Consider the following 14,635-nt stretch of genomic DNA (forward strand, 5'->3'; position numbering starts at 1 on the left):
CTTCTGGTTTCATCTCCCCACCATGCCCTTTCTCACTTCATTGCCCAGAAGTAGTAAACTCCTTACTGTCACCACCCCCATGTGGTACGCCGTTACCCATCTCAGCACTGTATTTTTATCCCTTTCTTTTCCACTGAGCCATCTTCCTTCATTGCCTTCACCTGCTAAGCACGAGTCATGCTTTAAAACCTACAGCAGGTCTAACCTTACATCCTTCTCGCCTAACAGGATTTCAATCTGTATTCCTCCAGACGATGTTAGGTGACCTACCACCGATTTAAGTTTCACATCGTAAAGGCAGAAATTGCCACTTCCTTCTGTCAACTTTCTCCACGCCACCTGCTCCTGGTTCATACAGAGATACCTGTATTTCTTCCTCGGGAGGACAGAAATTTTGACTTATGACAATAGAGTGGTTATAAAATCACTAACCTTGAAGCCCTCAGGAACACATTTCAGAGAGTGACTGGCATTTTATTTTGCTCTAAATATAATTTTGGAGGTTTAGGAAAAACAATAACTTCAGCTTATTTGAAATAAATTTTGAAGAATCATGCTCTCTTTAACAATTTGTATAGTAGATTTTTATATTTAACACTTTTAAATAGCTAAATACAAATAAAATTTAGTAACGCAAATACTTAAATTTTACTAATATGCTCGAATAGTAAAATTGGGTTTGGCAAATACTAATGAAATTTAACTAATAATTATGTATTTAGATTATTTTTATCAGGGTGCTTGGCTGGCTCAGGTAGTAGTGTGTGTGGTAGAGCACACAACGCTTGATCTTGGGGTTGTGAGTTCAAGCCCCACATTGGGTGTAGAGCTTATATTAAAATTTATTTTTTAAAAATACACTCTTCTAGATTATTTTCATCAAGATATGTTTAATGTATTAAGATTACCGAGTCTTCCCCAGTTTTAATGATGGAAGATAATCATGTATAAGCTCTCGTTTTTATGTACAGAAATTAAGGCTGGTCAGGCCAATATCATGTGGTAATTGGAGGTCAAAACTAGAACCACTGCAGTAAGTCACTCTCATAATTACTGTCTTATTCTTCTTTCACAGTAATCTAATTTGAAGAGAACAATGGGCATTTTAAAATTACAGAATAATTTAATATACTAATTTATTAAGGTTCATATCAAGTACAAAGAAAAGTCAGAGTAACAAAACAAAAATATATGCAAATCTGACCCACCTCTAAGGTAAAGAATTTTTATAAAAGATAAAGAGAGATAAAGAATGAAACTTCTATCATCTTTGAAATACTTGAATTTCTTTTTTTTTTTGAAATACTTGAATTTCTTAAAATCTTAAAATACCTGTATTATTTATCTGGTTTTTAAAATTAGGATAATTTTGTATAAACTGTGGAGGTATATTTGCCTATTTTATACATCAGCATAATTTGAAATTTTGGGTTTGTTTTTTTCTTGTTTCCCCTCCAGTTTTACCGAGGTTTAATAGACAATAAAAAATTGTGTATGTTCAAGATATATAATTTGATGATTTTATAGATATATATTTACATATGCATATACATTATGAAATATTCATCCAAACAAGTTGATCAACATATCCATCACCCCACACAATTACCACACACAAAATTTTTTCTTCTTCCTCTTTTTTTTTTTTTTGGTAGTAAAAACACTTAAGATCTACCCTCCTCACAAATGTCCAAATATACAAAACAGTGTTTTTACTTATAGTCGCACTGTTGTATATTAGATCTTCAGAACTTATTCTTCTTGCATAATTGAAACTCTGGATCCCTTGACCAACATCTCCCCATTTTCTCCTCCTACCTGCCCACGCTAACCACCATTCTATCCTCTGCTCCTATGAGTTTGGCAGAGTAATAAAGATTTATACTTAAATCCTATCATGAGTATAATATATTTTATCTTTCTCCCAGAGCTCCATCCTAATAGATTCTGATTTTTTCTCTTCTAAACAATTTTATATTTTTTGTTTGTTTTGATACATTAATGATTTTATTAGATTTCAAACAAATGAGAACAATTGCATTGATAAAATCAAATTGTAAATGTTAAAAATAATAACTGCAGCTATATTTAATGGCAATTTTAAATGTCATTTCTGTCATTACTACTACTACCTTTATATACGAAAGTAGTGTTTTAGACTAATGTGCTTCAGATTCCTACATAGCATAATTTTAGAACTTCTTGTTGGGATCATGATCCTGAGACCATGAGCCAGCAAAAATGTTTTTCCTGGAGATTTAAAATTCAAGTATTTCTACTCATCTTGTTATTGAATCTCTCAAGTAATTTTTGAGCAAAAGAGAAATGGGTATGGTTGAAAGCAACATTTGTTTATTACAGTAATTTTTTTCTGTTTGATACCTAGACTATAAGGTACAGATGAAATCCCCAGAATACATCTACTCATTTTACTTGATGTTTTCACCACACAATGGAAAAAGATGCAGCTTTATCATCTGCCCTATTAGGATTCTGATTACCTAAGTCAGGTTACCTTGAGTGCCCCACTTCTGTAAGATTCTGCATTCCTGAAGCTGGGCCTATTTGTCAATTTGTCCTTTGATGTCACGTTTATGACAGAATAAAACATTGCTAAGAAAGTCCTTCAAAGTTCAAATAAAAGTGGTTTCTAAAATTGCTAATTGATAGTAACCTGAAAAAAAAGTTTGTTTGTTTGTTTGTTTGTTTTAAAGTGGTTGGGGTATCTGGGTGGCTCAGTGGGTTAAGCCTCTGCCTTCACTCAGGTCATGATCTCAGGGTCCTGGGATCGAGCCCCGCATCAGGCTCTCTGCTCGGCAGGGAGCCTGCTTCCTCTCTCTCTCTGCCTGCCTCTCTGCCTACTTGTGATCTCTGTCTCTGTCAAATAAATTTAAAAACTCTAAAAAAAATTGCTTACATGTTCATCTTCATTTGAAATAAAAACTTGGATGAACCAAACTAGTAATACATTTCTCTTCAGTTTTTATATTTTAACTCCAAGATTTCATTTTCCTAAGAAATGCTTATAGTCATACTTTGGGACCTAGACTGTGATCACAGGATGGATTATGTAAGTGCTTGTCGGGGAAGGGGAAGAGAGGGCTGACTGAAGATTTAAGCACCACTGGTAATACAGTCAAGTGCGAAAATACGTCTCAAGGTCCCCACAACCAACGAAGGAAAGCATCGTGGGAACAGACCCCGCTTAAGTTAGAAGTTTCACATTTTTGTGGCCCTTGCGTTCTAAAACTTTATATATGTTAAAACTAATTTCTACAAGTTATTTTTTAAAAAAAAGAGAGAGACGTATAACACTGTGATACACAGATAGTAGCTAGCTTGATGTTTATCAATATGTTTTTAAAGAATGAGAACAGGTAGGCCTTGCCACAGACTGATTCTTTCTCACCCCCATGCAGGGTTCTTCCCCCGCGGCCCACCACCCCCAACCCCATGCAGGTTTCTAATCAGAAGACAAGACACTGACTAAGGCTGGGTATGGAGAATCCCTGACGCAGTATGACCTTCCTGGTGCTGCTGGTCTCAAATTCCACTAGAGGAGTGAACGTGAGGTACAAGGTACATTAAAAACGCAGCCCATTGTTTCCTGGAAGACATCTGTCCTCACAACAAAGCATGAAGACAAAGTGTAATTTATATGTACAGATCTCCAAGGTTTGGGTTCAAAGACATCACAGGGCGAGTTACACGCGAGGCCTATGCTCACCTCATGCAACTTCCAGTGAGGTTGTACCAAGTTCTGACATCACTGAAAACCAACTACTAAAAGATACTGAGAGTACGAGGACAAAAACTCCTTGGACCAAGTCCTTAGAGGGAAAACCTGTGATCCCAGATTGCCTGCCCTCACTAGAAGTTTCTTTGACATACCCTTTCAGGTAGCCCTGGAAAATTCCACCCACTTGTTCCTGGTGGCGAAGGAAGCAGAAGATAATGTGGTGGGAAGAAACCGATATCTTTGTTTTTGGACACAGAAAGACTCAGGTTTCGCAACATTTGCAGTATACTGATGTATACTGGTTAAAGACAAAGAGTTGGCTGTTAAGCTGGGGTGGGAATAAAGAACTACGGCGGAATGAAATACCACATTGGATGGAAGGATGCTGTGGGGTGAAATAAAAGGGAAATTGAGAATCCCTGTTTGCATGCTTTTGGATTGCCTGCAACCAGCAGCTGGCAGGAGTACAAGAGAGAACTGGAAAAGTCACAGGCCGATTCAATATTTTAAAAAGGTTCAGTTTGGCAGAAACCAATTCTGTCTATAAAGCATATATCCAGACAGTGTATGGCATAAATCTTTGAAAAGGAAATTCAAAAAAACTATTCAATTCCAATGTTTGTATTTGTTAATCACAGAACTATAAACTAAAGCGCTAGTGACGTATCATTGTACATCTAGGAGAGAAGCACCATAGATAAATGGATAAGAACCCTCTGCAGACCAGGAAAGGGTGAAAATGCTACACAGCCATCTAACCTGCTGGTTGTGTTGTCCATGAGGACAATCCTTTCAAGAACCTGAACAAGATATATTATTGACCACAAAGGTTTAAACTCCTTGACCTAGTAATTCTAACTGGAGGATATTTTTGTTTTTCTTTTAATTTAATAGAAAATAAAATGGAAATCTGAACAGCTACATAATGAAACAGCCTCTCTTGCAAGCCTCTCAGGCAATGGACAAGGAAGATAAACCACTAAAGTGATCGTTTCGTAAACCATAGCACAGCGACTGCTTGGATTAACCATGTAACCAATGAAAATGATAATGAGAAAGTTTATGTGTACATTTTGGAAATACAGACAGTTGTTTTGAGCATAAAGCAGGTTGTTGATCTCTATTTACTAATAAAACCAGGTTCCAATGTGTGCTGTTTGATGGACATGGCAAGAGAAGACACAAAATGAACATGAAAGAAGTCATGTCAGGGGAAGACATTATATAAAAATGTTCCATTTGCTAAGCTACCTTTAATATCAAGTTTACATTGTTCAAAAGGCAAAAACCTGTCTTTAAGAAGAGACAGTCCTATTCTCGCACGGTCCAATAGCAATGAAGATAAAGGATACAAGTGAATAGTTAAGAGAGTGTGGGCTGGGAAGTTCATCAGTAGAATTGTAATACACACAAAGGATTTCCCGAGGGAAAAGAATTTAATAAAAACAAAGCCAGGCTAAATGCTATGAGAAGATTTTAATAATTCATCCTGAATTCTATTCCTACTAATCTTGCATTCACTGCTGTATGCAGCTCTGCCATCCAATTCAGGTTGGCATTAAAACATCTAGACATTAATGCTAATTAAATCTGCCTTTTCATTCTGAAAAACCACATTCTTCTCTTTAATATCAAACAGACGCAGAATCATTCAATACTCTAAAAACATTTTAGATTCTGTTTATTTTGCAAATAAAATCAGAAAAGGCAGGAAATTGTCTAACGTCGATATTGTTGACCATTTCTTGTATTGATTTTAAACATAAATTATGAAAGGGGTATGTGTAATATTTATTCTGATTCACACTGTCAACTTCTCCCCTTTTTCAGAACCTGAAGGCAAGCCTCCATGCTCAATGCTATGTTCAGGTGTGAATCTACTTGGGTTTCTCTCTAGCTGACTGAATTATAATTATGGAAGAATTATTTTAAGAACAGTCTTTAGGTGAGATTTCTAAATCCAATATAAGTTAGCACATTTTATTGTCATGAAAAATGTAAGCATAGCCTTTACTGAGAGATTAAAAGATAATATTAAACTCCCATTTTATTCTGCATAATAGAAAAATAAATCTGTACCATTTTCAACTAGTGTTAACTTTAAATTCAGCATTTGTCATGGAGTATTTGTGGCTATCTATACCTCAGTAAATGTCTGAAATGAACTAACTAAAGCTACATTTATTTTGAACAGTAGAAATGGAAAAAATCAAACTACTTTGAAATTTCAACATTCCGTGTGGTCTCAACACACCAACCAGTGATTATGGTAATTATAAAACAGCTGTAGGCCATCAATCTATTTCTCCCAGGTAACATTTGTCAGGTTCTAAAACTGCTCATGGGGTAGCAGAGAGAATAACTGGGACAACCTTGTCATGGTTCTAGGATTAAATGCAGATTTAATTGCATTAACTTTCAGCAAATTAATGTTGAGGTAAGAGGGTATGCTTGTAGTTTCGAAGTCTGAAGTGCCTTCGTGGTCATGGTGCATCCAGTCCTCAGACAGCTATGCTCTTGCACCAGGGTGAGATAAGAACAATAATATTCAAGGAAATGACACTTGGCTGAGGCCACAATGGCCTTGATGCCGTTCCTTGAGCTCCCACATTTGCATTGCTGCTCCCCAAGATAGAATGTTCTTTCTTTGAGATATTTGCATAAATATCACTCCTTCATTTCACACAAGTCTCTGATGAAATCCCTTGTTGGATGGTACTACCCCCCCTTCTACCCCTCTGACTTCTGTTCTTTTTTCTATTTATTCCATTTACCACATTACATATGTATTTATTTACATTATCATCTGTTACCCCCAACAGGATGCACTCTGTTTGAGAACAGAGACTTTAATTTTTCAATCCTGTACCTCCAGCAACTAGACCAGGGCTGGCACGTAATTGGTGCTCAATGCATATTTATTGAGTGAATGAATAATGAATGCATAAATGAATAAGTGGGAACAGAAGAAGTGAACACAAGTTGATCAGAAGGGAGAGATCACTTCTCAGCTAGTAAACAAATTATGAAATAATATTTTATTCATTTGGTTGCAGACGATATTTTCAATTAGGCTTATTACAGCTTGCATTAGAGCACAGAGTAGTACACAGCCATTAAAATAAAGGAGAAAATTCTGTATATTTTTTCAACCACAGAATATAATACTCCTTTCAGAGAAATAAGGTCTTGCCATACTTTGTAAGCAAGAACACGCTGCGTAAGACTGGGATCCAGGCATACCAAATTGAAATGGAATTTTACAGATGAGAACCTGCTGCCTCAGATCATTTTTCTCCCACTTTTTACCTCTTCACCCTGACTCATCAAAACCCAGTTCAAACATCACCTTCTTTAGGGAAAGGTTTCCCCATCACAGAGATCTGTTTTCCATCTGCACCTTGGTTTTTGGCTGTAACTTTCTGAGGTCATTTACATTTTCTTGCAGTGGAGGTCTATTTATTCCTATTCTGTTATCTTATTATATCTTCTTCTTATTTTTTTGTTATCTGTTGTTCATACTGTCATGCCATATTTATGCCTCTAACATGAGCATCATTGCTTTGTGATGTCACACAGCTAATAGTCCAACTGCCGTCCTTTACAGAGGTCCAGTACCAAGTAAATCTGACTAAACAATAACACCAATCTCAAAATCTAACTGGCCCAGTTCCAGGAAGAGACTATGGTGGGTGACAGGACACTATTTGCCTACTCAGATTGCAATGAGGACCACATTCTGCTTTATGGTTTCACTTCCTTGTGAAAATGGTGAGGTGACAGAGGAGGAGCATGTGGTCATGGGGAAGGACCCGACACGGGCTCCTACACCCCCATTTTGTAGCTGATGCAGCCGTATGAGTTCCTAAGCCTACTTTGGCCACCCCAGACTGAGCACAGCTGCCTAAGAAAAACCACCTGCACTGGACCCATCTAAGATTTCCTCTTCCATTTCCAGGAATGCATATTGTGTGGGCTTCTGGACCCAATTTTGCCAAAAGTAGAAAGGCTGTGGTATCCTCAAGGCAGCACCCACCTCACAATCACTGAATACAGAAACCCAAACCAGCGAAGATGGAAGGTCCATGAAGTACAGTGAAAAAAGTTTTGCTTAGCTACTTTCCAGCCTGGCAAGTTCCTACAATGAAGATAATGGATGTACAAGTTTGTACCTAAAGTATAAATATCTTGTAATATAAATGCCAGGGTGATAAGATTCTGGGCAGATAAGCTACAGTGATATAAATGTGGGATTGCATTCACTTGTATGAATCACCAGCCACCAAACATAAAAGTGAAGCCAGAAAACACGGTGTCTCCATGATCTGATTTCCCAAATCTCATTCCAAATACACCCAAGTCCTCTGAATGTTTCCAGTAACCATTTCCTGTAACTAAAATTTAAGCAAGAACCTCCAAACGAAATTGGGCCCGAGAGAGGCTGACATGGCAGGGCAGGTGACATACCTGTGCACGCCGCTGTTACACATGATGATGTGGCAGGCCCCCAGCCGGGAGCACAGCTCCGAGGACACAGACAGCAGCCCCACCCCCGACGCGCTGCAGGCTGTGTTTGCGCAGGCAGCGGTACGCTTGGATCTGATAAACGAGGCTACCAGCCGATAAAGTTCATCCAGAGCATTGAGAGGCCTCATTAGCTGCGGAAAAAAAGCGACGAACATAAAGCTCCACACATCCGTAGGAAGAAATGCTTGTCGATGGGCTACAGTCCACCATTGTTAAAAGGTTTAATGAAGAGTCTAAAATATCTTCCTTGTGGAGGTAACAGCTTTGGAGGCTATAGATATTTGTCTAAGAACTACAGATTATCTAAGAACAACAGTGGAAAAAAATAAATAAGGGAGCTCTGTGAACAGCAAAGCATCAACAAATGAAGTCATCTCTTTTTACCTTATCTACATAGGCAGCCTTGGATGTGGAGTTGGGTGGTGAGTTTGACTTGTCCAAGTAGAAGGCCCTGAAAGAATCCAAGGAATAGATGGTCATTTATTGCTAGAAACACTGAAATGCATAAAGATGTGCAAGTTTCACTGATTTCCTTTTGAAGACTGATGAATAAACAAGTTGCACGCTAGTATGGGTGGGAATGCAAAAACAGTCAATAGTCTTCTGTTAGTAGAAAATGCCTAATGAAGCACCTGTGTGGCTCAGTCAGTTGAGTGTCTGACTCAATTTTGGCTGAGGTCATGGTCTCAGGGTTGTGAGATGGAGCCCCTGCTTCCAGCTCTGAATTCAGCAGGGAGTCTGCTTGAGATTCTTTCTCTCCCTCCCCACCCACCTGCCTCCCACATGCTCTCTCTCAAATAAATCTTAAAAAATTAAAAAAAGAAAAGAAAAGAAAAGAACTAAAGCTACCACCAGCTCCATTACACGCTGTGTGGTCTCAGAGACATTACTTAATTTGTGTATGCCTCAATTTCCTCTTTCGTAATTTGGGGATAACATTATCTTCTACTTCACAAGCCTGCTAAGAAGATTAAATGAGTTAATGCAAATAAAACCTTGAGAATAGTACATAGCACAGAGTAAGTGCTCACTAATATTTTCCATAATTAATATTATCACAAAAGTTGAAGAGATAATATTTTCTTGTGACTACTGGCGAATATTATCTAGTTTTCATTCATTGGGCCAGATTATAAAAGTAATACTCAAAAAACTAATTTTAAACCGAGTACTGAGTTGAATTCTTTTATTTACTAAGCTAGGCTCAGACTGGAAGTTAGACCCTCTTCAAGCATACTCTTTCTCTTTGTCACCAGGATGTAATGCGGTACCAAGTATTTTAAATACCGGAAATTGAATCTTAGTGATCTGCAATAATTAAACGCAATTTCCAAAGAATTTTGCTGAGTTTTGCTTAGCTCTTGGCTCAATACTAAGATGAAATTGTAAGGAAATGACCCCTGAAGACAGGATACACTTAAGTTAAATTTCATCTACTATTTATTTTTGATGAAGTGAAATTATTTTCAAGATGTGAACACTTAGTATCAATGTACCAAAATAAGTTCCACAGTATTAGAATGATTGTCAGACAAGATATCAGAATAAAACTGATGAGACTGATGTTTTGGAGCACCATTTAGAACCTCAAAATACCATCCAGTTATTATCAAATGCATGAGTAGTAGTGGGCAAAATCAGTGAGAGAGACCTTTATGTCCAGAGTCCCCTTCTATGCACGCATGCGCACGTGCACACACATACATGGCTATTCCCATTAGCACTATACCTAGTGTTTTTGTCTTTTTAAAATAAAGTAGCATGGCTTAATCAATTTTTACACTTTAAATTAGGAAAACTTTAGGAGTCACTTCCAAAATGAAAATCAGGCTCAGTCTTACTGAGAATTAGCTTATCTCTCAAATGCAAACTCAAACAAGAACAAAAATTTAAAAGCAGTTCTGCATCCAAAGTTAGGTTATTATTCCTCATATTCATTTGAACTCCTAAAGATTTCCACATACCATCTTGGAACAAAGGTGGTGCCTCAAATCTGAAACTCACAGAGATACCTTGACATCTCACAGAGATGCCTTTCCTCAAGTGTGCTTCGTAGAAAAATCAATAGGGTAGAAAGGAGCACATGAGTCCATGGAAAGTTGTTCCCTCAGTCTAAATCCCACAGCTACCTGTTGCTCCTGAGCACATAAGGCTGCCAGGAGTATGAGGACTCCAGTCACCCCAGGCAGTGTTCTGCTCGCAAGGACTAGGTTATGGTGGCATAAACTATTCTCAGGTGGAACATCAGTCAAACACCAAGAAAACATCATTTTATTCAGCTGGCAGAGTCAGTATCTACTAAGAGCACTGGGCCAAGAGCAAAATCAAAGGCATCTGAGACATTTTAAAATTTTTGACATCTTCTCCAGTATCAGAAAGAGATAGCAATACTCCAACAGGATTGCTGGTATGAGAAGAGGAAATGAGCCAGACTTGCGTGAGGTACAAAAATATGTAATGGGGCTGGGGTTAGGTTAGAATGAATGAGTGACTGAGAGAGGTCAGAGGGGCATAGTCTGTAAGCAGGGACTTAACAGATCCTGATAAAGACTTTGGGTTTTTTAAACCTTATTGCTGTGCATAAATATTCATGTTCTCCTGAAAGTTCTGAGTGTCTTCTCATTTCAGTTACACACGTACACATTTAGGCTAATACTATGAAGTAAGAAAATTCAGGTATGCACCACCATGTTTTAACAGATCCTGGCACTTGGCACTTTTGCTTCCCCTTTAAAGAAATGAAACATTACAGATACAGGTGAGCCCCTTCTCGCTCACCCTTCTCCACTCCCACTTTTGCTCTGAACTCTCCCTTCCTAAGGTAAATACCACCCAGAAGCTGGCATTTACCATTTCCATGCTTTACAAGGTTACCCACCCAGTTGGCCCATGTGGACTGCCAGACCAAAAAATGGCTATGACCATTCTTCCACATCCTTGTTCCCATTGATGTCATGAGAAATTCAAACTTTGGTCTTTTTATTTTCAATTTGTATTTATTTGTGGGCCATATTTCTTCTTCTTCTCTTGCATTTTGCATTTTTCTTTTGTGTAGTCTTAACTTCCTTTACATAGAAATTAGTTATGACTTTTTATAGCAAGAGTTAAATTTGGTGACATTTAGAAGTTGCTGTTCCTCTTTACTATTTTTTTTTAAGCCACACATTTTTTTTCTAGGCTTGCTTCCTCAAAATATTCGGTTTTTAAAAGTTGGATATTCTATTACTATGTTTGATCAGTGTGTCAGTGGTATATGGTAGCATTAAATCCTAGAATCCAAATTACAGGACATTTTCCCCCTCAATAATGCTCTTGGTGTCTGCTCTCAATCTAGTTGCCTTTGCTTTGGGGCTAGTCTGTATTTTTTCTTTGATGGGCAAAGATTTTCTTTTATCCTCAATGTTCTGAAGTTTTACCTCAAGTGTTCAGGCACTGATTTATTGTTGTTTATCCAGATAGGTTCTCAGAGTGTCCTTTCAATGTGAGGAGTCTTGTCTTCAATTCTAAAATAAACTCAGCTATTATTTCTTCCCATAATCTGAAGTTCTCTCTCTCATTCTCTCTCTTTCTTTCCTCGCATGTACACTTTTAAAGTCTTATTTTCCCGTGACTGCCTTTTAGGTGATTTCCTAAGTAATAACTTCCAAATGATTAAAAAAAAAAATGTGTCATTGTCAAGTCTGGAGTTTATACTTTCTCTTTTTTAAATTTAATTTTATTTTCAGTGTCCCCAAATTCACTGTTTATGCAGCACACCCAGTGTTCCATGCAGTACATGCCCTCCATAATACCCACCACCAGGCTCATCAAATCCCCCACCCCCTTCCCTCCAAAATCCACAGTTTGTTTCTCAGAGCCCACAGTCTCTCATGGTTTGTCTCCCCTTCCGATTTCCCCCAACTCACTTCTCCTCTCCATCTCCCAATGTCCTCCATGTTATTCCCTATGTAGAGTTTATACTTTCTACTGGGAATTTTATTTCAATGGCTCTCTTTCACTTCCGAGTTTTCTGCCTATTCTTATTTCATTTCCACCACCAATAGGTAAATCCCCCATGAGGATATGTAGGTATGGTTTTTATTTACTTGGGTTCATTCCTACATCTCTGGCACCCATAAGCGTGTGCGGACCACAGTATAACCTTAAAAATTATTTGTAAATAAATAAAGCATTAGATCATGACTGTTTTTATTTCAGGATTTTCTACCTTTTTACAGATGCCAATCCTTTGTTTATATTTTGAGTATCCAAAATATGCTCTCTCAGGCTGTTTGAATATTTTAATTTCTTCCAGTAAAATCTATTCTCAATGGTCGACTTTATTGGCTCTTTCTTAGTGTACAGCTTTCCCATGTGCTTTGGATTTTTTTTTTTCTTGTTTGCAGGTTCATTTGAAGTCAGGAGATTTTTTAAAATTTAATTTTATTTAGCTTTTTGATATACCTCCAACCCCCTTCTCTCATTATCCTTCTCTTACAAATGATTTTGTGCTCATTTGGTGCCCAGAACCACCTAGACATAATCAGTTTCATATTGGTAATTCAAGTATTACATTGTGCTGGCATCTGGACTATTACAATTAACATTACTGAACCAATGAGTGATAGGATTCAAGCCCCAGTTTATTGGTGGTGCTGCCTTCTTCCTGCCATATGGGTCATTCTTGGCATCAAAAGATATAGCCCAAAGTAGTGGGCAGCAGGTTTCTCATTCTTGCTCAGAAGCAGACGAGTCCTCCTCTATGTCCTGGTTTCAACCTATAAGACCAGCTCTGGATCTCCACTCAGTGTAGAAGGACTTCAATCTCTGGAAGTAGTCATTCCGGCCCTTCTGGCCACCTTGAGAGGCCTCAGCAGAGCTCACTACTCATCACTTGCATTTTCTTTTGATTTGTGGGCCACTGAGATGATAAATCATGATGAGCTCAGCTGTGACTTTGACTTTTTCTGACTTTGCATTTTACCTAGCAGTGCTATATGCTTGGAAAGAAGGTGGTGCTTCAAAGCCAGAACTCGCAGAGGTACCTTGATGAGATGTCTTCAGGCCTTTCTCTCAAGTGTGCTCGGCAGAAAAAGTAAAACAAGTAAAAGAAGTGCACAAGTTCAGGGACAAATTATTTAGTCTGCCAGGGTCTCAAGTACCTTGTTTTTACAATGTATATTAAAATTGCCTGATATATATATATGGCATAATGTCGAATATTAATCAAAATGAGAAGTACTCAGTACTGTGGTAAGCAAATAGGATGCATTCAATAGTTAATAATAACTGCTATTCAAGTGCACACAGTGGGAGGCATCCTCTGGAGCATTTTTAAGGCATAGCAAGGAATAAAAATTAGACCCAAACTTTCTTCTTTCCCTTAAGGCCACCTGTGATATTTTCTGATACACATAAAAAATGAAAATTTAAGTAGGTACTTGGAAACTACATAATTCCATGATTAGGGCACAAACAGTGGTTCAGTTCTAAAAAGAAATGAATCTTTCTTTAGGTTAAAGAAAACTGTCAGGGCCCATGGGTGGCTCCGTTGGTTAAGCATCTACCTGCCTTCAGCTCAGGTCATGATCCCAGTAGTCCTGGGATTGAGCCTCGCATAGGGCTCCTTACTCAGTGGGGTGTTTGCTTCTCCCCCTGCCCCTCACCCTGCTCATGCTCTCTCTCTCTCTCTCAAATAAATAAATAAAATCTTAAAAAAAAAAAAAACCTGACTTTGCAGAAATCTTAAAATTTCCAATGGGACAAAATCCTTGAAGGAAAAAAAAAAGAGATTTTATGAAGAGAGCCTGTTGAAAAATAACCTTTATAAATTTAAAATGTATACATGCCCATATCAAGTGAAACCTTATTCGGAAACAATCTAGTCTTTTCCAAGTTGCTATATAGCAAAACTAAAATAGAAAAAGCATCTAATGATATAACTGCACCCTTCAAAACACTCTTAGAAGATAAATGCCTCCTACAAATACAGAATTACATGTATTTACTGATTCAGACTTGTACAAATAGTTAATATTTGTTAATCCATGATTAAAGAAAGCAAGAAATCATTACAAAATAGATCTATGTGCTGATGAAGTCTAGAGGAGATAACCATGGAATGCAGCCACTTTGTTAGTCTTAAGAAGTTTGCCTAGCCAACATATATTTTAAGTCAACCAATTATTTGTTAGAATTAAAATTTAGACTTGAGGTTGCAACTAATTTTAGGTACTCGCTATCAGAAAAAAGTCTGTTCAGCCACCTACTTTACCATCCCTAAAGTTTACAGGTATTCACAGAACTTCAGTATTTTTCAGAATATGACAAACTGTTCGCAGAAAATAAATTTCGAATGCACTCCCCTTAATTATAAAAGTCTTACAATGC

The 14,635-nt window shown here is 37.6% G+C and overlaps 1 protein-coding gene across 5 annotated transcripts in view; it reads right to left on the reverse strand.

Moving 5' to 3' along the window:
- Nucleotides 1-14,635, reverse strand: part of PREX2 (phosphatidylinositol-3,4,5-trisphosphate dependent Rac exchange factor 2) — a 306,318-nt gene that overhangs the window by 41,135 nt on the left and 250,548 nt on the right. For all 5 annotated transcript variants that reach the window (XM_082721198.1, XM_082721202.1, XM_082721201.1 and 2 more), the window contains 2 exons: nucleotides 8,651-8,717; nucleotides 8,207-8,397 (listed from right to left, as the gene is read on the reverse strand). In XM_082721198.1, coding sequence (XP_082577324.1) covers nucleotides 8,207-8,397; nucleotides 8,651-8,717 — 258 coding nt within the window. The remainder of the gene's footprint in view (nucleotides 1-8,206; nucleotides 8,398-8,650; nucleotides 8,718-14,635) is intronic.

Source organism: Mustela nivalis (genome assembly GCF_964662115.1).
Source record: "Mustela nivalis genome assembly, chromosome: 2".
In the NCBI taxonomy this organism is placed as follows: Eukaryota; Metazoa; Chordata; class Mammalia; order Carnivora; family Mustelidae; genus Mustela; species Mustela nivalis.